The sequence below is a fragment of the Chamaea fasciata genome, unplaced genomic scaffold (assembly GCF_029207755.1).
Source record: "Chamaea fasciata isolate MVZ Bird 193981 ecotype frontalis unplaced genomic scaffold, bChaFas1.0.hap1 SCAF_3, whole genome shotgun sequence".
NCBI lineage: Eukaryota > Metazoa > Chordata > Aves > Passeriformes > Sylviidae > Chamaea > Chamaea fasciata.
The window spans coordinates 109,542,347-109,561,163 of NW_027094088.1; the positions used below are offsets into that span (position 1 = coordinate 109,542,347).

An 18,817-nucleotide genomic window follows, 5' to 3' on the forward strand; every position below is an offset into this window, starting at 1 on the left:
TGGGAAAGGAAGGGAGCTCTCAGCAGTAGGAACTGTGTCCTTCAGCTGCTGCTGGCTGAGGTACAACAGCTCTTCTGCCATGGAAGCTGTTGGAGCACTTCAGGATCGGAATTGTTAAGGTTGAAAAAGATCTTTAAAATCATGTCCAACCATCAACCCATTACCACCCTGTTCATCACTAAACCAAGTCCTCAAGTGTCACATCCACATATTTTGGGAACACTTCCAGGGATGGTGACTCTATCTATCTGACTTCCCTGGGCAGCCTGTTCCAGTGCCTTCCCACCCTTTCTCTGCAGCTGTTCTCTGTATAGGACGACACAAGGCATTCCCCAGGTCACCTTCCTGCAGTGTCACCCTGCAGATGCAGTCCTGGCTCTCTTGGCTTCCATGGGAGCTCCTGAGATCCCAAATTCCCCCCTGGCTAGGGCACTGACATGACTGCAACTGAGGACAGAGTTTGCTGATTCAGCACAACGATAACACCAGGTTTGTTTGGTTGTTTTTTCTAAGTTTTGAGAAGGTAATTTATGGTCAAATTATAATTCCATGCATTATAATGCATGGTTATTTCCTGGCCAGGCCTGGACTGTGCTGTCTTTTCAGAGATGGAAGCTGGATGCAAGACTGCGTTCAGGAGTGAGTCTGGGCACCTCGTGTTTGTAATCACCAGTGCAACCACCTCAGTAACGAAAATTTCATCTAAAAACTCCAACAGATCAGACCTCTCACATATTAGGAGTTTTCTCACCACTCAGAGGAGGTTTCCCATGCAGACACTCAACATGAGCCAGCCACCTTTGGCTTCTTTCTTTCCACTGAGGATAAATGGAGCTCCCTACTCAGATGATGACACATAAAGTTAGATAATACAACTAAAACTCTGTTTTGTATTAAAATAAGTTAGAATTCAATGTCTTACTTCGAAAAAGCTTCTAGGCAGTCTCTGGCTATTGAGGCATAGGAATAACTTTCAGAATTTTTATAAAAAAATTCTATTAATGGTCAATTTTCCATCTGTAAAATTAAATGTGACTCAGTTCAGCACAAAGATCAATTATTTGAGGGAGGTCATTATTCCAGAACTTGGAGCATGAGGATAACAGTGCAAAGGCTTGGATTTCACCCCATTACTTTGCCAGTAATACTGTGCAACTCAAACTTTGGGTCTTGGGTTCTTCTCTCTTGCACATAACAGAGACAGTTTTGCTGCTCATGGAAGTAAAACACAAGTTGTTTGATGAACAACTTCACAGAATGACAGAAACGCAGAATCATAGAGTGGTTTGGGTTGGAAGGGACCTGAAAGATCATCTTGTTCCAACCCCCTTCCGCTGTCCCAGGCTGCTCCAAGCCCCATCCAACCTGGCCTTGAACACTTCCAGGCATGGGGCAGCCACAACATAACTCTCTTTATAAAACTACAGCTAGATAAACCACAATTTTTGAATTTCATGGCCTAATGAGATACAAATATTGTACATGGCAGCAGCCCGTTTAGGGGCAGCTGTGCACTGTGCTCTGTCCCCATCACTGCCCTTCCCTGAGAAGCCACCATTTCTCAAATCAAAGCGCTGTTGGATTCCATCCATTCTCTGCTGAATGACTGATCCTGCCAGAAAACTTCTACGTCTACTATAACTGCCAAAAAAATTCAAAACGAGTTCTCTGCATGCGAGGAAGATCAGGCAAAAAAGATCAACCAAAGAGCTGCAGCAGTTATTTTATTTATCAGTATATCTGGAAAAAAAAAAAACCAACCCAAACACACTTACTTGAATTCCCTTCATTTCCTGAAGTCATAGTTCTAGAGATAAAATTTTCTTGTGCGTACCTATATAAATAATCCTCAAATAGAACAAGCAGAGAGTTTAGAACTTTCTTAGAAAGCACAAAACACAAGGCCAGGGGGCAGTGAGAGCAGAGGTTTGTGGTTGGCCATCCCTTGCTGACAATCAAATGGTCAGTGTAAGGCTGCTGAGTTGTGACATTTCAGAGTCACATGGATTGCTGCCTCTTCTCCAAGCACTTCTCAATATCATCCAACACTTGCACAGCTGCTTTTGGAATACGAGTGCCTGGACCAAACACGTTGGCAACGCCAGCTTCATACAGGAAGTCATAATCCTGTTGGAAAAGAGATTTAAGATCTATAGTTAATAGTGAAACTGACAATGGATAATTGATTTATAAGTGCTGCATGCTCTGTCCTCTGTGCTGGGCCTGAGAATGCAACAAGTCCCAGAGAGAGGCAGCACAGCTTCAAGGAAATGGGAAAAGGGTGGAAGTTAGAAGGTAGGAAAAAAATACTGAAAAATATGCAGAGGACAGGGTTTATTTCTTTAGAGTCAGACTAATGGCAATCCTTGGAAAGTATTCTAAAGTCAACTGTATATGAGTCTGAATAACCTAACCTAAATTTGATCTAACTTCTAATTTTGAAAATACTAGTTTAAAAAAGGGCTTGGAGCAGATGACTGCCAACAGTCTCTTGCAATCTAGAGTTAATTTAATTTTATGACTGTCCTGAAGTTTCAAAAAACTTGGGAAACAGTTCTGTATTCTCTCTTTCTTCTATATAGGATATATTACACCTTTACCAACCACAGGGTAGTAGCATCCCACTGAGAGATACTGGACAGAACACAAATTTCTCGTAGAAAAATACTATGAGTTTTGTTTGTTCAGTTTAGAATTCTGTCATTCCTGAATACTTAGTTAACTGCCTAGAAAAGGGAGAGGTGTGGAAAAAGGGAATAACAGGAGATTTATGTGCAAAATCAGTTTGGATCATCACAGACAGAGGAAGGCTGTAAGGTGATGGAGACAGGCAGATTATGCATGAGCTAAGGAAAATTTAAAGATGAAAGCACTGATCTGACTGCAAGGGAATTCAACAAACTGCTCAGCAGTTTACGAGAAAGCAGAGGTAATGAGAGGCAACACCTGCCTGATGATGGGGAAGGTGAGAAGAGGCTGAAAAGTGAGATGTGCAGCCTATGGGTGATGGGACTTGCCAGGGGCTTTAGTTGCTGGCTGTGCCTCTTCCCCACCATTGCTGGAAGTCAAAAGGTCTCTAAAGACAGAAGCCAGCCTGCACCAATGATACGCAAGGACTGGTGATGCAAAGCAACAGTGCATAAAGAACATCTCCCTGAAGCTCACCTTTTCACAACACAGCTGCATATTCCATCCCACAAACACTCTAAGTTAAACCAGGGCATGGTGCACAGAAAATCAGATTGGAGGCCCCCACCTTGCAGACCTGTGCTGACCCTGCTGACTCTACAGAGTGCTCTGACATTACAGAACAGAGGAAACAGCTCAAACAACTCAGACAGAGAGAAATGAGTCTCTTAGCAGGATGGAAATGATGCTGCCCATACCTGAGGGGGGATGACTCCTCCACACATGACCAGGATGTCGGGCCGGCCCAGGGCATTGAGCTCCTTGATGAGTTCAGGCACCAGGGTTTTGTGGCCAGCGGCAAGTGTGCTCACCCCGACACAGTGCACGTCTGCATCCACCGCCTGCTGCGCCACCTCCCGTGGGGTCTGCGTGCACAGACAGGGCGTGGGGCAGGGCACAGCCACAGCCCAGGGCTGAGCACACATGCCAGGGAGAAGGGAAGCACTGGGAAGGCTCTGGGTGCTGCCCAGTCCTACCTGGAAGAGGGGCCCTATGTCCACGTCGAAGCCAATGTCTGCAAAGCCGGTGGCGATGACTTTGGCTCCTCTGTCGTGGCCGTCCTGACCCATCTTGGCAACGAGGATACGAGGCCTGCGGCCCTCACGGTCCATGAACTTGTTAACCCTGGTTGAAAACACACATTTCTGTCAGAGCAAGTCACTGAGAATGGCTGGAAGTATTCCCACACATAAAAAAAGCACTTGCTGCAAGTGTAGCGTAATTTCAAATAAAAAGATCTTCTAAGTCATGGTTTGGCTGTGCAGTCTGTACACTATGTTAATATTCATGTTATGTTATTACTAACTCACTTCTTGTATTTACCAGCCTCAAAATAAAATATTCCTTATTTTAAAAAATCTTCCACTATTTGCTTTCTAACAGGTAAAATACTGAATTCTCTGTTTTAGTTACACATTTTTTAGTTTTTAAGAATAATTATGACCAATTATTTCAAAAGAACTCACACACAGATTGGTCCTGGACATCACATTGTACATTATCATTCCACTGGGCAAAAATCTGTCCGTGGAAGGATTATTGTATCTCCTATTCTGTGCACTCATTCCACTGCCCCTCTTTTTCTGGATAATGGCAGTTCATATTTCTGTTGTATTGATGCTTCTGTATAATCACAGCCTCAGATTAACCTGTCATCTTACTGCTCATTATTCAGGTACCACCATGATCTGTCTGTGGCTGGACTTGCTCATCTTAAAAGTCTTTTCCAACCTAAATGATTCTGTGATTCTATGTAACAAAAGGAGCTACATTGTGATTTTCAAGGGGTTAGTTCAGCTCTCTTTCACATAAAAGCATAATTAAAAATAGTTAAATTTAAACAGTTAAAATAAAAGAAGAATGGTGACATTTCCTAGCACAACTACTTTCAGGTCAATCTAACCATCACCACTGCAAAGCCATCAGTAATTCCCTTTCAGGAGAGCCTGAACTCTGTAATGGGTAAACCCCCAAAAAAGTAGGACTGATGAGCATTGATTTGTGCTGCATCATCTCCCACAGCAGCAATTCAGGCTCTGTAAGCCTGAGAGCAGCAGGAAAGCAGAAGCTGAGAAAAGGCCCAACGAGGCAACTGTTTTCACACATACCAACATCTTCGGATGCCTTCTCCATCGGGGTATGAGTAACACCCACAGATAGATTTTAGCAACAGTTTTAGCAACTGTGAGAGTGAAATTGCAGCAACAATTTATGGGTAGATCAAAACGAGGTTTTGTAGTATGAACTGCTGGAAATATATCAGAGATGACTATTACATAGCCTTCAAAAGAAGCAACCTAATGTACAGGGATTTCAGGCAATGTTTCTCAGCTTCTTAATCCTGCGGCTGCTTAGGCTATTTGAACAAAACCCTCACATTATAACTCCACTTCAGTGAATTTTGTTTGCAAGCAAATACAACTTCAATTAAGTTTTGACTTTGTCTTATTGTACTTAATCCTTGTCATTCTACTTCCCTGCTTACAAGAGTGCTTTTTCAAGACATTGTTTTCCCCAGGGATGTCACCCAGGTTTGGGAAATGTTTTTTTTGGGCACAGTCAGCAGCACATGTACCTCCTGGATGAAATGTGAGGCTATTACACGTTTGGCTACCTGGGAAGAACTCTCACCTCTTGATGGCATGAAGGATTTCATCACTCTCCCCAAACTCCTGGCGATAGGCCCCACTGACCATGCGGTCGCTGGCTTTGTGCTCCCCAAACACCTTCTTCATGGCATCTGTTATCTCCCCCACGGTGCACCTGAGGCACAGACAAAAAACATTCCTGTTATCAGCAGGCTGAAATGAAAACAGAACACAGACATCACTGGCACTGGCCCAACCCTTTGCCTTGCTGCTGGACAAATTTATTTACATTGGTTTGCCTTTCAGTGCTGCAACTCTGAACATCTGACTCACCTCACTGATAGAACATGCAAAGGCATTTTTAAGAAAATACTTTATTGCTCATGTGAGAATTGATTTACAATTGGCAAGGCAATGGGGAATGGCAAAATGCTTCAGAAAATTAAATCAGATTTTCTGAATGGGGATTTTTTGGGGGGGAGGCTCAGGCTGAAAGATTCTACATTTGGACTCACGCTAAAACACAAAATATAAATCAAGAGGGGACAAAAAAGGAAGAACACACAGAAGAGACTGAAACCTAACATTTTAACAGGAATTTCTTTGCCTTTCCCTTGATGCTTTTATTTTAGTGTTTATTCTTCTCCTCTACTCCTGACACAACTCCTTTACCCACTGAGATGCAGAAGGATCTGGGAAATTTATTTACATGCAAGTTAAAAGTTTTGTTTGCTACTGGACACACTGTACATGTTTGAAATAATACATCTGCTGTAGCACAAGTGAGAGAAGCAGACTAGGCTGTGCTGTACAAACATCAGCAATAACAGCCTTTATCCCAAAGCAATTAAAAAATTGTGCTGAATAGAAATTGCTGCAAACTTTGTCAAAGAAAGGAAATAAAAATACTACTCTTCTAAACCACTTTAAAAGTGCACTTATAGACACAAAGCGGGATTAAGTATATAACTAATTAAGTTAGCACATTGCAAACCTCTGGAATCCATATTTCCTCCTGCCACATTTTATTTTTTCTCTACAACTCCCTGAAAAGAGGGTGGAGCCAGGTAGGGGTTGGTCTCTTCTCTGAAGAGAAGAGTTTCTTCGCTGAAATGGGTGTCAGGCATTAAGACAGGCTGCCCAGGCAGTGGTGGAGTTCCCATCTCTGGAGGGATTTAAAAGCTGTGTAGATGTGGCACTTGGGGACATAGGTTAGTAGTGGATCTGTCAGTGCTGAGGGAATGGTTGGTTGGACTCAATGATTTCAAAGGAATTTTCCAACCTAAATGATTCTATGATTTGACTACAAGCTACTCTGAGGCAAAATTAACTTAAGCACTCTCTAAAGCTTTTATATAAAATGCTCAGGAAAGACTGGACAAGGTGCACCTTGCTGTCCACACACTCTGCAAGGAGATGGCCAAATGAGCTGTACTCAGTTTTGCTTCTGCTGTTTGCAGTTTCAGCAGCCACTGATTCCTAACCCATGTAGTCTGACACACGTGCCCCCAAAGTTACAAGACATAGATTTCTGCAGCATTTGCTGAATGCTTTAGTAAATTTCAGAGAGATATTTTTTACTTCCTGTGACCTCCCAACTAATTTGCTCTTTTGCTGTCTCATACTCAGCAAACTTAGTCATAAACATAAGCTATGCAAAGGTAAAATGTCAGAAATCCATTTGTGATCACATAGGCAAGATGTCTACAGCTCAGAAGTCTGAGGTGGCCTCTTATCTCTGGTATCACTTTTCAGTTGGTCAGCTTTGCCTAAAGACAGCATCACTCTGGAACACACATTTTTAACTCATGTTATTGATGCTGTTTTGGCCATTTTTGTCATTTCCCCTCCCCTGGCTTTCTGGAATTCTGCTTGACTCACTGTAAATCACTCATGTCATCAGGTTTTGATTTTCAGGACATCTAAATAATCTTAGTAATGTTATTGCTTTCTGCAATTACTAACAAAGAATGAAAAGTAAACTGCAAAAGTGCATTAAGTAAGGTGACTTCCCCAAGGTTAAAAAGCAAGTTTGCAGCAGACTTAAAAACCAGTGTCTATAAATACTGACTCCCTTTCAGAGTGCCAGACTGTAGCGCTGGTTTTGTGCCTGTTATGTTTTGTTTTTCTGAAATTCTTTTCCCAGGGAATTTTCTGCAAACAGGAAAAATGTTTTGTAAACTCTACCTATGTGATTCATTCCTTTTCCTAGGAGGGAAATCATTAGATTTCTACTTGTGTTTGTCAGCACTGAAATTTCTGTACTAGTCCACAGAATCCTTTCCATAGCTCAGCACTGAAAATTCTGCGCTACTCATTTTATTCCAAGTGGGCTATAAAATCCATCATTTTCCATGTAGCAGGAAAGAGGCATCTGTCCCTCACATGCTGGTGATACTGGCCCACTTGTTAACTACTTGTGAAGGGTCAATGTATTACTTTTGAAACCTTTTCCCATGTTGCCCCCAACAGGAAGGCTCCCTGTACATGTTCCCAGAGCTCACAGTTCTCCTTTAAACACTCTGTATTGGATGCCAGGACAGTTTCTTTCTGTGGTCACATCCCATGTATAGTTTTGGGGCAAAAATAAGTTTTGTGTTTGGAATTTACAAAATGCATCTTCAGTCCATTAACGCTCTTACAATTAACAAAAATGAGGTCACCAAGGATAGAAACTAGGAACTGACTAATTAATTTTGATACAGAAGATATGAATCCCTTGTAAATCCAACACTGCCCTCCTGTGACATTCCCAGTTCAGAGATAAATGTAGACATACTGCTGGAGATTCCTGACAGGCTGTGGTTAAATGCATTTAAAATACTGTTATTAAGTATTCTAGGAATGGGAGTGAAGGAATTTGAGATGTGACAGTAAAAACAGGGCAGCACCCCAATAAGGAGTGAATTTGGTTTGCTCATATTTGGACCATTTAGTTCATTATGGAACAGGCAGACAGGATCTATTCTAGAAACTGATGCTGACCTTGGAACAGGAAAGAAAACAGCCTCAAAAGCACCTTGGGTGTAAAAAGAAACTGTTTCACTGGACTCTAAGGATGCCTCACACTGCTTGAGAACATTTCTTACAACTTTGCCTGACTAAGCAAACTGATTTCTCCTTCAGACAAAAAATGTTTTCACACCAATCTGTGGTGCAAGGAAAGATGAAGCAACAGAGCATGATAAGACTGTGAATATCCATTTTCACATCTCAGACACTTAAACTCCTTGACCCATGAAACAGCTGAGTGACAGAGTGTTGAGGAAGATGAATCAGGGAGACCTTATAAATATGATTGTTTAGCAAAAGATTCTGAAAATATGAAACTTATAATCGAAATAGAAATGGAAGCTTACTTTGAGTTGTAGGATACCAAGTCTTAGTTACTATATAACCTGAAAACAATAGCCTAGCCACCTGAAGGAGAATCCCTTTTGATTGAACAATACCTTTCTGCTGGCTAAGGGATCCAAAGGTCAATGTAGCAAAACAGAAAAGTCTAAAGAGTAGGTTTTAGAGTTTAAAATATAACATAGTATGGTAATGTAGTAGTTCTTACAGGCTATATGTAGATTCTATAGGATTTTGTGTCTTGTATTGGTTGGTCACTGTAAATTAGAATATTCATCACAAAAGAAGATATAATGCATTGTAAGAAGGACCTCGCTCTCTATTCCTTGCCCTCTTCGCTCTGCTATTACCTCTCTTATCTCTTACTTCTTCCTGTCTTATCCTGGCTCCTCTCTTACCACCTCTTCTGCTCTCGCTCTTACCTCTTCCCCCTGCTCTCTGACCCCTGCCACATTGCCCCCTCGCTCCTTTCTCTCTTAACTCGTACCCCCTTGCTCTTCCTCTTGCTCTCTCTGGGACTTTCCTTCAGCAGAGGCTGGTGGCTGAAGGCAAGGCCCTTTTTACCCACGACCCTTGCAATAAAACCACGTATTCTAGAATATCTCAGGTCAGCAGAATTCCTCCTCCCTGCCATCCGCAGATGTTCCTACAACAGAGAAACCCAGTTATGTCCTGGAACTGGTAAGAATATGAGTTGTAATCAGCAGAATGTGTATGAACAGCCTCATTTCACATCAGATTCTTTATATCCATAGTTTTCCTTGTGAGAAAACAAAGCTCTGCCTTAGGAAGCTGTAAAATGTAATAATACTGTCTCTTACAATGTGAAACTGCAGCCATTATTTATTTCCACCTCTAAAGGAAAACCCCAAAACCCTAATCTTGCTGACACCACACCCAAGAAAAGTTAAAATGTGAAAATGAACCATCAATTTTTAAACAAGAACTGGCTGTTCAACCCCATGCCCAGTACCTGGCACGTGCTGCTTCCACTGCCAGAGCAAGTAAGTTGCCTTCCCCAGTGGCAGCACATTGTGTGAGAGCAGCCAGGGACTGCTGGGCTGCTGCTTGGTCTCTGCTGGCCTTCACCTAAAGTGCAGGAGAGAGACATTCAGTTCAAAGAAACCACAAAGTGAAATGGGAAGTTGAGTGTGGAAGACTGTCTAATTTCAAATACTAATTCTGGAAGTGGAATTGTCAATATCTACTTCCTATTTCAATGAGATTAGGAGTGAAAAGGCATCTCAGACCTTAGAATGTGTACAAGTCCGTAACATAACCCTAACCCAATTTTATCTACGTTTTCACTGATTATGAAAGTGGATGTTGATTTCTGGTTCTGTGTCCCTCAGTAGAACTTGACAAGAAGCACCCAATAATGAGTGATTAAGCAATGTTACAGGCTTTTAGAGCAAAACATTGCACAGATGGTTTCTATCTTATTTTCAGAACATGTAAAGCTCTCAATTCTTAAAGTCTGGACATACAGGTATATATTCCAGTTTCTCCACTAATGAGCAGAGTGGACTCCCAGAAACTGGAAGGTCAAACTTCTGGCAAGCAGCCCTTACTGCATCTCTGTCTGCAAGTACAACAAGATTTATTTTTAAGAAGGTTGTTCCCACCTTGTTGATTTTCTCAATCTGCTTGGCACGGACTGCAGAGTTATCAATGGCCAGAACTTCCACTGTCTCCTCTTTCTCCAGCTGGTGCTTATTCACTCCAACAATTACTTCAGACCCTATTTCCAGTGGAAACACCAGAAACTCAGAACACATTTGCAAACTACTGTGAAAAGACACAGTGTTAACAGGACAAGAAGATTTTGAGCATTATTATGCATTGCTTTGCTTATATAACCATAGACAGTTCAAATATGTAAAATCTGCTCTTATAGAACGGATTTAAGTCTGTATTTCCAGATTTTATGATGAGAAGTTAAATGCATGAACATTCAACTCAGTGAATACTGCAGCAGAAAAATGAAATAGAACAATATTTATCTTGCAAACTGATTTAGTAATGAGTCCCTAAAATACATTGGCTGTTTTTCTCTTTTTGAGCTTACATAAGTATATCTGACAGAACTAAGCAGAAGTGGTGGTCTCCTGCTCTGCATTTACTTCTCTGATTTAACAGATAAATAAGAAAGTGAAATTCCCACCTAAAACTACTCCATGTGCATAAAAATTAATTTATCATGTTGGAAAATTATATTTAAGGTTTCAATCAGTATGGACTTACAAACTATTTTTAATTCCAGTGCCAGATAACATTAATACACTCTTTGAAACAATATGCAGTAATTTACCTTATAAGAGAAAACACTGAACTTTACTGATTATTCTTTATTGGTCCTAATTAAGACCTGCTTCAAATTTATCCTCCATACAAAGAAGTCCATATTACTTCTTTCATGTTTGAGTTATTCCTAATTTCTGTTCCTGGATTACTATTGGAATGAAGATTACAAAAAGTGGAATAGAGTTTTAAGCACACATGTATAAATATCTCCACAAATAGTTAGTCTCTGAGTACACATACATATGTATAGGCAACAAGGAGCTGTATTATCCTCTGCTATGATCTGACCATTCAGGAAAAACGGGCAGTTCTCCAGAAAACTCAGGAATTTGGCCAGCTATGGTGAGTATCGCCATCTGGTGGCATTTCTGCTTTTAAAGTCAGGAATCACAGCTTAAAGCTCCTATCCGAAACCAAGCCATTCTCTATTGAAAGCTCCAAACACTCCTTTAAAATGGTGCTTCTACTGCTAGGTCTAATTTAATCTTGAACGTGTCAAGCAAGACTTTTCAAACTAGTGCTACATTTTGTACACGCTGTCTCTTTCCAGAGCTTTCACTGACATAAAACCACCATCATTTTTTCTTTCATTCACAATCTGCTACTCCTAAACTGAGAAATAAAAAAACACAATAAACATGTGTGTTAAAAGCCTTTATACTGAAGTATTCTACTGGCAATTTTCCCTTCTTTCATCCCCCTGCTCCTACCAGAGTCAATCCTGGCTTGTCTCCGGGCTGCACACTCTTCAATACGAAGTTTGGGGATCCCCTCAGCAACAGCTTTGGCCATTCCACCCATTTCTTCTATCTCCTCAATAAGCTGAGAAATGAAGAGGATTGAGATAGTGAGTAGTAGGCAGGGTTTAAAAAATTGAGCTTTGTACCTGTGCTACCACCCACATTTTCATTAAACCTTTTCTATACAGTTTTGTGCTCCAAACTGTGTTTTGTAAATTTGTTTACAAAGGCATCACTGAAGCAGAAGTGTAAAATACTTCCTTGATTAGAAGTCACCAATTTATCAAACAGTCCCTTAGAAGACATTTCTCAAAATTCCTATCCCTGGAATTTTCCCAGAGAAGGTTTTGCAAACTGACCTTTAAAGCAGCTTCATAGACATCGTTGGTAAGGCACTCCATGAGGTAAGATCCCCCCCAGGGATCTGCCACTTTGGGAATCCCCGATTCCTCCTGGATGATGATCTGTGTGTTCCGGGCAATGCGAGCACTCTTCACTGTGGGCAGCCCCAAGGCCTCATCAAAGGAATTGGTGTGCAGAGACTGCGTCCCTCCGAACACCGCGGCCATGGCTTCGATGGTGGTGCGGATGACATTGTTGAAGGGATCCTGGAAGGAAAAGGGAAAAGCTCTGGAGCTCAGGGGTTCTGCCACGGGGCTGAGGCAGGTTTGTCATTATTGCAAAGATACAAATGCAAAAATCCCCACTGAAACACCGTCATCAGAACAAAAGCTGAAAAAAACCCCAAATCAAACTGATTTATCACTTGTCGATATCTTAACAAAGAGATGAATCCATGAAGAAAGCCAGAATGATCACTAGTAAAATAGTGTGCTAGTAAACTGCTAGTAAACTTGTGCTAGTAAACTGCTCACAGTAACAAATCAAAGCCTAATTTATATTTAGTGGTATTTCAAAGAACTTAGTGAATCCAAATCAGAGAGGATGGAAGAGTAGGCCTGATGTCTTCCATCCTCCAAATACAGAATTCTTGGAGCAGTGAACAGTACATGTGTCAGACCAATTACTAGTCAAGATGTGTTTTGGAACTAAATGTGCTTAAATATATTCAATAATGACAGCTTCACATACGGTAATTATAGAAAACTGTAATTTGGATAGGTAAGAATGTAAAACATAAAGACACATTAAGTATATTTGCCCTCTGAAACCTATAAGGAGAAAATACTGCACGCTGAGAAGCTGTATTAAGATAAACCACAATGTTTAAACAAAAAGGAAGAATTATGATCAAGCCAGAAATATATTTACACTGGACACCGGAAAACAACTGAACATAGTTTTGGTAATAATAACATTTTTGTACTCCCACAATACCTTTAATTGGAGAACCCACAGAGGCCACTGTTCAGAAAATTCTGTGGTTTTAGTTCTGTTTGTTGAAATTTACTTTAAAAAAAAACACCAACAAAAATAACAAGGCACAGAAGTCAATAATGCTTATAATCACAACCTAAAAATAATTCCTCTTGCATGAATTTGATTGAGCAGCAGGCCTTGGGATCAGAGCTGAAACCCAGCTCTGACCTCACCTGGGAATCTTTATCTACTCCAATGATTTATCTCCTGGGTGTAATGTAAATCGGAGGAAGAGCAGAGAGTGCACCGAGTGTTAAAGGAGCAGATGAGCTGTAACCATTACTTCTCCCTTCAGCAATGAGCATCAGGGCATAAATGACTCCCTTGGCTGCTCAAATGAATTCTCAAGACATTGATCCTGAGAAAAAAGTGCCTCTGCTTGCTGACTGCATGGCATTTTGGAAGGATAACTCACAGGACGAATCCAATAGAGAACTTCATCCTCTGAGTCCTGAATTGACATAAAAGTGTATCCAGTGCCAGTGTGTGTTTGTCAGACTGAGAGGAGAGCAGCTGCACCTTTGTGAGTAACACCAGCAGCCCCCTTTAAGACACACACCACGAGAGCACCTTAAAGCAAGGATGTTGGTGAGAGTCCAATTTCTAACCTGCTCAGTGAGTGACCAGCCTGAAGTCTGACAATGAGCTCTCAGCAGAAGAGATTTAGAATCCTTGGGCTTAAACATTTTCTCTATCAAGTGAGCCCACAGCCGCCTTCCAGCTCTCAGCTTTGCTATTTCCATATAGAAGTTCATGCCAATTCCCCAGAAGAAAGAAAGCCTGTAATAGGAGAACATGTACAGAATATAACATTGAATCATTCTAATAGCTCTGGATCAGTAGCAGAGAAGCCCTACCTCTGATTAATGTACTTTCAGAGATGATGGGACTGTTCCTACTTGCTTGTATGTGTAAAAATACAGAATTTGGTATTAAACTCTGCAGAGGTTTTACCAAAAGTGAGTTTTATACTTGCAAATTTCTTGACCTCACCTAGGTGCAAATTCATCAATAGTGAGGCCAGCTTTAAGCCCAGTTCTGCAGTACTCCAAGCCATCTGCTATGGTATAAGCTAATTCCAGGATGGTGTCAGCTCCTGCCTCTTGCATGTGGTACCCACTGATGGAAATGGAATTAAATTTTGGCATATGCTGGAAAAAAAAAAAAAAAAAGATAAAACAGGGTATAATAGCAGAAGGGAGGATCAAATACTTGATCTATCAACATTCACACAGAATCACAGAATGGTTTGGGTTGGAAGAGTTAAAGGTTGTCTAGTTTCAACACCCCCTGCCATGGGCAGGGACACCTTCCACTATCCCACGGTGCTTCAAGCCCCATCCAGCCTGGCCTTGGACAACACTTCCAGGGATAGGGCAACCACAGCTTCTCTGGGAAACTTCAGCCAGGGCCTCAAAACTCTCACAGGGGCGAATTTCTTCTAACATCTAATCTAAATCCTTTTTTAGTTTAAAAATGTTCCTTGTCCTGTCACTATCTGTGTAAAAAGTTGTCATTACTGGTGTAAAAGGTTGCTCTCAATCTATTTTATAAAGCCCCCTTAGGCACTGAAAGGCTGCAATGAGGTCACCCTGGAGCCTTCTCCAGGCTGAACACCCCCAGCTCTCTCAGCCTGTCTCCAGGGCAGAGGTGCTCCAGCCCATTCTCTGAATTCCTTGTTGACTGCAAATACAACCCATCTCTACAAAGATATGTTTGCAGATCTGGTCTGACTCAAACTTCAAATTCATATAACAAGTGATATTGGATCTTAACTTCTACTGGCCCTTTCCACAACCACCTTACTCTTCTCTATGACATGCCTTCCCATTTTTTCTTTGTTCTCCAAAATGCCTCATAAACAGTTAACCTAGAAATAAAAGTTGTACATTTAACCAATGAATACCTTTGAGGTATACTGGAAGATGTCAGCAATGATCCTCATGGATGGTTCTGGGGGGAAGATGTAGGTATTTCTGACCATGAACTCCTTCAGGATGTCATTTTGGATTGTCCCTGTCAGCTTGGCCTGAGGCACTCCCTGCTCTTCCCCAGTCACAATGAATGTAGCCAGCACAGGAATGACTGCCCCGTTCATTGTCATGGAAACTGACATTTTCTCCAAAGGAATTCCATCAAAAAGGATTTTGGTGTCCTCCACTGTGTCGATGGCAACCCCAGCCATTCCAACGTCTCCTCGAACTCTGGGATTGTCTGAATCATAACCACGGTGGGTGGCTAAATCAAAAGCAACTGATAATCCCTGCTGGCCAGCTACATGAAAAAGAAAGGAAAATACCCAAAAAACAACAAAGAGAGATAGTTAGAAGTGTTGAACAAACTTGCATTAGGATGGGATCTAAATTTATTAACTCTGTTTTACATGATTCAGGCTTGGATGGCTAACTAAATTTTGTTGTTAAACACTGTTACCTCCCCAAACCTGTCCAAGGTCTAGTAGTCTTAACTTTAAATGAAAAAATTTTGAACTCGGGGAAAAAAGCCAAAAAGGTAGTTCTTACTCTGCTTCAAAAATTGCTTATCCATAAGTTATAAATATGCTTAGACAGGCAGTATAAGAGCTTATACACACAACTCAGCTTGGCTTAGCTGGGAACAGAAGTGTCATAAACTCTGTCACGTTACCTTCTCTTTATCACCAACTAAACACACACAGGCTGTTCCCTGGCTCTACCAACACAAGCTGTTATTTGTAAATCAGCAGTAAGAGAAAATTATTCATATAAAGCAGAGAAAAGGACAGCCAGAGCTGTTGTTGCTGCAACCTGAAAGCAGAACCTAAAACTCTGCTGTTCCCAGGCCTTCCCCCACACAACCAGTAACTGGGCTGTGCTACCAGCTAACTAACCCAGGTTACCACTTCTGCTTCAGCTCTGTGATCTCAGCTGCTTGAACCCTGGGATGGATCCAAATTATGTCTATGTGTTGAAGTGCAATAACTAAAACCAGCATTTAACACATTCATTCTCCACAGCAAAATGAAACAAAGGCACTTCCAGAAACGATCCAATTTCCCAGCAATAAAGCAAGACAGTGCCACTGGAAAGATCTTGTCAGAAATCCAAACTCACAGTGTAGAATAATCACATTTGCCATGTAACTGACTGAATTCATGTCCCCCATTGCTTCACAAGGCAGCGTTGTTTCCCAGAGCAGCTGTCCCACCTTTGATGTTGTCCTTGTAGAACTTGTTGCTTTCCTCCACTGTGCTGAACCCAGCGTACTGGCGGATGGTCCAGGGCCTGTACGTGTACATGGTGGGGTAGGGCCCTCGAGTGAAAGGCTTCACCCCTGGCAGCTCCTCAGGGAAGTCCTCCGTGTCCCTTTTGGAATACAAAGGCTTGATGTCGATCCCCTCTGGGGTGTGCCAAATTAAATCCTTTGGGTTCTTGCCTTTCAGCTGCTTCTGAGCCAGGGCAGCCCAGTCGGGATGCAGCGGCTGCCTGTGCAGGGCGCGCCAGGCCAGGAGCGCGCAGCGGCGTGGCCGCAGCCGCAGGACAGCATCCCCGGCCCTCAGCATGGCTCTCCTTGCAGCCTGGGCCAAGCTGGACAAAACACAAACAAGTATTTTGCATTATTATGTGCACCTAACATGGGAGATGTGAGGATGGAGAGGTCAAGCAGTTTGCTAAAGCCAAAACAATCCCTCAGGAGAAAAATGAAACGTGTTTTTCAAGCACTGATTTGACAGACAGCCCTTCCTCTTGCCTTTCAACCAGGGAAAGAGTTCAGGAAAAATCCTACACTTTCTCCTAACCAAGGAGAACATTTCCACAACTTATCTACATCCACGTCTGAGATGTGTAACTTATTTCAGTCCCTCAGCACCACAGTCATTAATCAGTCACTGAAAAGCCAGTGAAGATGAAGATGGCATGGCCAGTGACCCTCTCACCTTCACATCTCTCTCATCTAGGAATTCCTTAGTGTCAAAGAGCAACGCTTTTCCAGGGATGGGCCAGCTACAGCTTCTCTGGGCAGCCTGTGCCAGTGCCTCACCACCCTCACAGGGAAGAATTTCTTTCCAGTATCCAACATCAAGGATGTGCTCTGCAGGAAGTGAGCTATCAGAAAACTGCTGATATAATCACACACTTTGGAAAAGATGCTTAGGCTGGATGGAAACTAGAGATAGGTTGAAAGAGAAAGGAGAAAAAAGAAATGTGGTATGTGAGAACACAGGGACAAAACAAGCTGCAGAGCTTGTCTCACCATGCATGAGACTGACAGGGGCAATACGTGAACAATTCCCTGTGAGGGTGGTGAGGCCCTGGCACAGGCTGCCCAGGGAAGCTGTGGCTGCCCAATCCCTGTAAATGTCCAAGGCCACGTTGGATGAAGCTTGGAGCAACCTGATTTAGTGGAAGACATCCCTGTCCATGGCGATGAAAGATGATCTTTCAGGTCCTTTCCCACTCAAACCAGTCTGTGAGTTCAGTAACTCCTAAAAGCTGTAAGCTCCTTTGCTTCTGCCCTCCATCCCTATCCTTGCACTTTCTTGCAAAAACAAAACCTTTACAGCTTGGCTCCAAGGGTCAGTCACCTCCTCACTGCCTCATCCCTTTCACAACTCCCAAGAAACACACACTTCCCCGACACCTTTATGAGAAATCCTGCAAGAAACTGGAAAGCACCTGTATCGCTGCAGCAACATCCTCCAAACATGTGCTTTAATAATGTATATGCTAAGTGTAGTATGCCTATAACCTGAAAAGCACAGAGGAGCTGCTGAGCAGCACTCATGCCCCATGGGGATGTGATGCTGCAGCCAGGATGGAAGGCAACCTGTGCCCTCTCCTCTGCATGGGTCACAGGATGGGTCAGGCTGGAAGGGATCACAGTGGCTCAACTGCTCCAACCTCTCTGCTCAGCCAGGGTCATCCCAGAGCACATGGCACAGGATTGTGTCCAGGACAGTTCTGGAATATCTCCAGTGAGGGAGACCCCACAGCTGCTCTGGTCTCTGTTCAGTGCTTGGTCACTGCACAGGAAAGAAGTTCTGCCTCCTGTCCAGGTGGAACTTGCTGGGATCAGTCTCTGCCGGTTCCTCTGGTGCCATTGCTGAGCCCCTGGAGCAGAGCCTGGCCCTGCTCTGAGCCCTCCCTGCACACAGGGACAGACTGGGATGAGGGCCCCTCTCAGCTGGGGATCCTTTCAGGGCTGAACAGCCCCAGCTCCCTCAGCCTTTCCTGGGCAGGGAGATGCTCCAGGCCCTTCATCATCTTTGCCACCTCTACTGGGACACACTCCAGGAGCTCCATGTCTCTCTTGTCCTGAGGAGCCCAGAACTGGATTACTTCCTGCCGGCAATGCTCTTCCTAACGCAAACCGGGATTATTCCTGCCCCAGGGCTGTACGCCGCATTTACCCTTGTTTAGTTTCAGACAATTCCCTGCCCATCTCCAATCCCCGCACCCCGAGGGGACCCCAGAGCCGCCCTGTCACCGCCTCTCCGCCCCTCTCCCTCCTCAGCACCCACCGCCGGACGGGACCGCTCCGCTCTCCGTCCCGGGACAGCGCCCGCCGCCACCGCCCGCCCCCAACACGCCCCTCGGGCGGCCAATGGGGACGGGGGTCCAGGCCAGGAGCCGGGATAGGGGATAGGGACAAGGACGGGGGCAGGGCTGGGGGCTGCGGACACGGACAGGGACATGGACAGGGATCAGGCTCAGGGCAGGGATGGGATCCCCCCGTTACCTGCCACCCCGTCACTCCGTCAGCGCCCGGCCTCCGCGCACGCGC

The 18,817-nt window shown here is 43.3% G+C and overlaps 1 protein-coding gene across 3 annotated transcripts; it reads right to left on the reverse strand.

Moving 5' to 3' along the window:
• Nucleotides 1–1,711: 1,711 nt before the first annotated feature.
• MMUT (methylmalonyl-CoA mutase) lies at nucleotides 1,712–18,812 on the reverse strand. 3 transcript variants are annotated; one of them, XM_066180081.1, is made up of 14 exons: nucleotides 18,563–18,728; nucleotides 17,710–17,743; nucleotides 16,241–16,620; nucleotides 14,961–15,328; nucleotides 14,048–14,205; nucleotides 13,663–13,834; nucleotides 12,034–12,282; nucleotides 11,645–11,756; nucleotides 10,256–10,371; nucleotides 9,604–9,719; nucleotides 5,320–5,451; nucleotides 3,666–3,813; nucleotides 3,387–3,554; nucleotides 1,712–2,127 (listed from the first exon to the last, which is right to left on the reverse strand). In XM_066180081.1, exons 1-14 carry the CDS (start codon nucleotides 18,726–18,728, stop codon nucleotides 1,999–2,001), a joined length of 2,448 nt encoding a protein of 815 aa, XP_066036178.1. In that variant the 3' UTR covers nucleotides 1,712–1,998. The 3 variants fall into 3 exon arrangements, with proteins under 3 accessions (XP_066036178.1, XP_066036176.1, XP_066036177.1); XM_066180079.1 differs by lacking the exons at nucleotides 17,710–17,743; nucleotides 18,563–18,728 and adding an exon at nucleotides 18,773–18,812; XM_066180080.1 differs by lacking the exon at nucleotides 17,710–17,743 and having other exon boundaries at nucleotides 18,555–18,577.
• Between the last annotated feature and the right edge of the window lie 5 nt (nucleotides 18,813–18,817).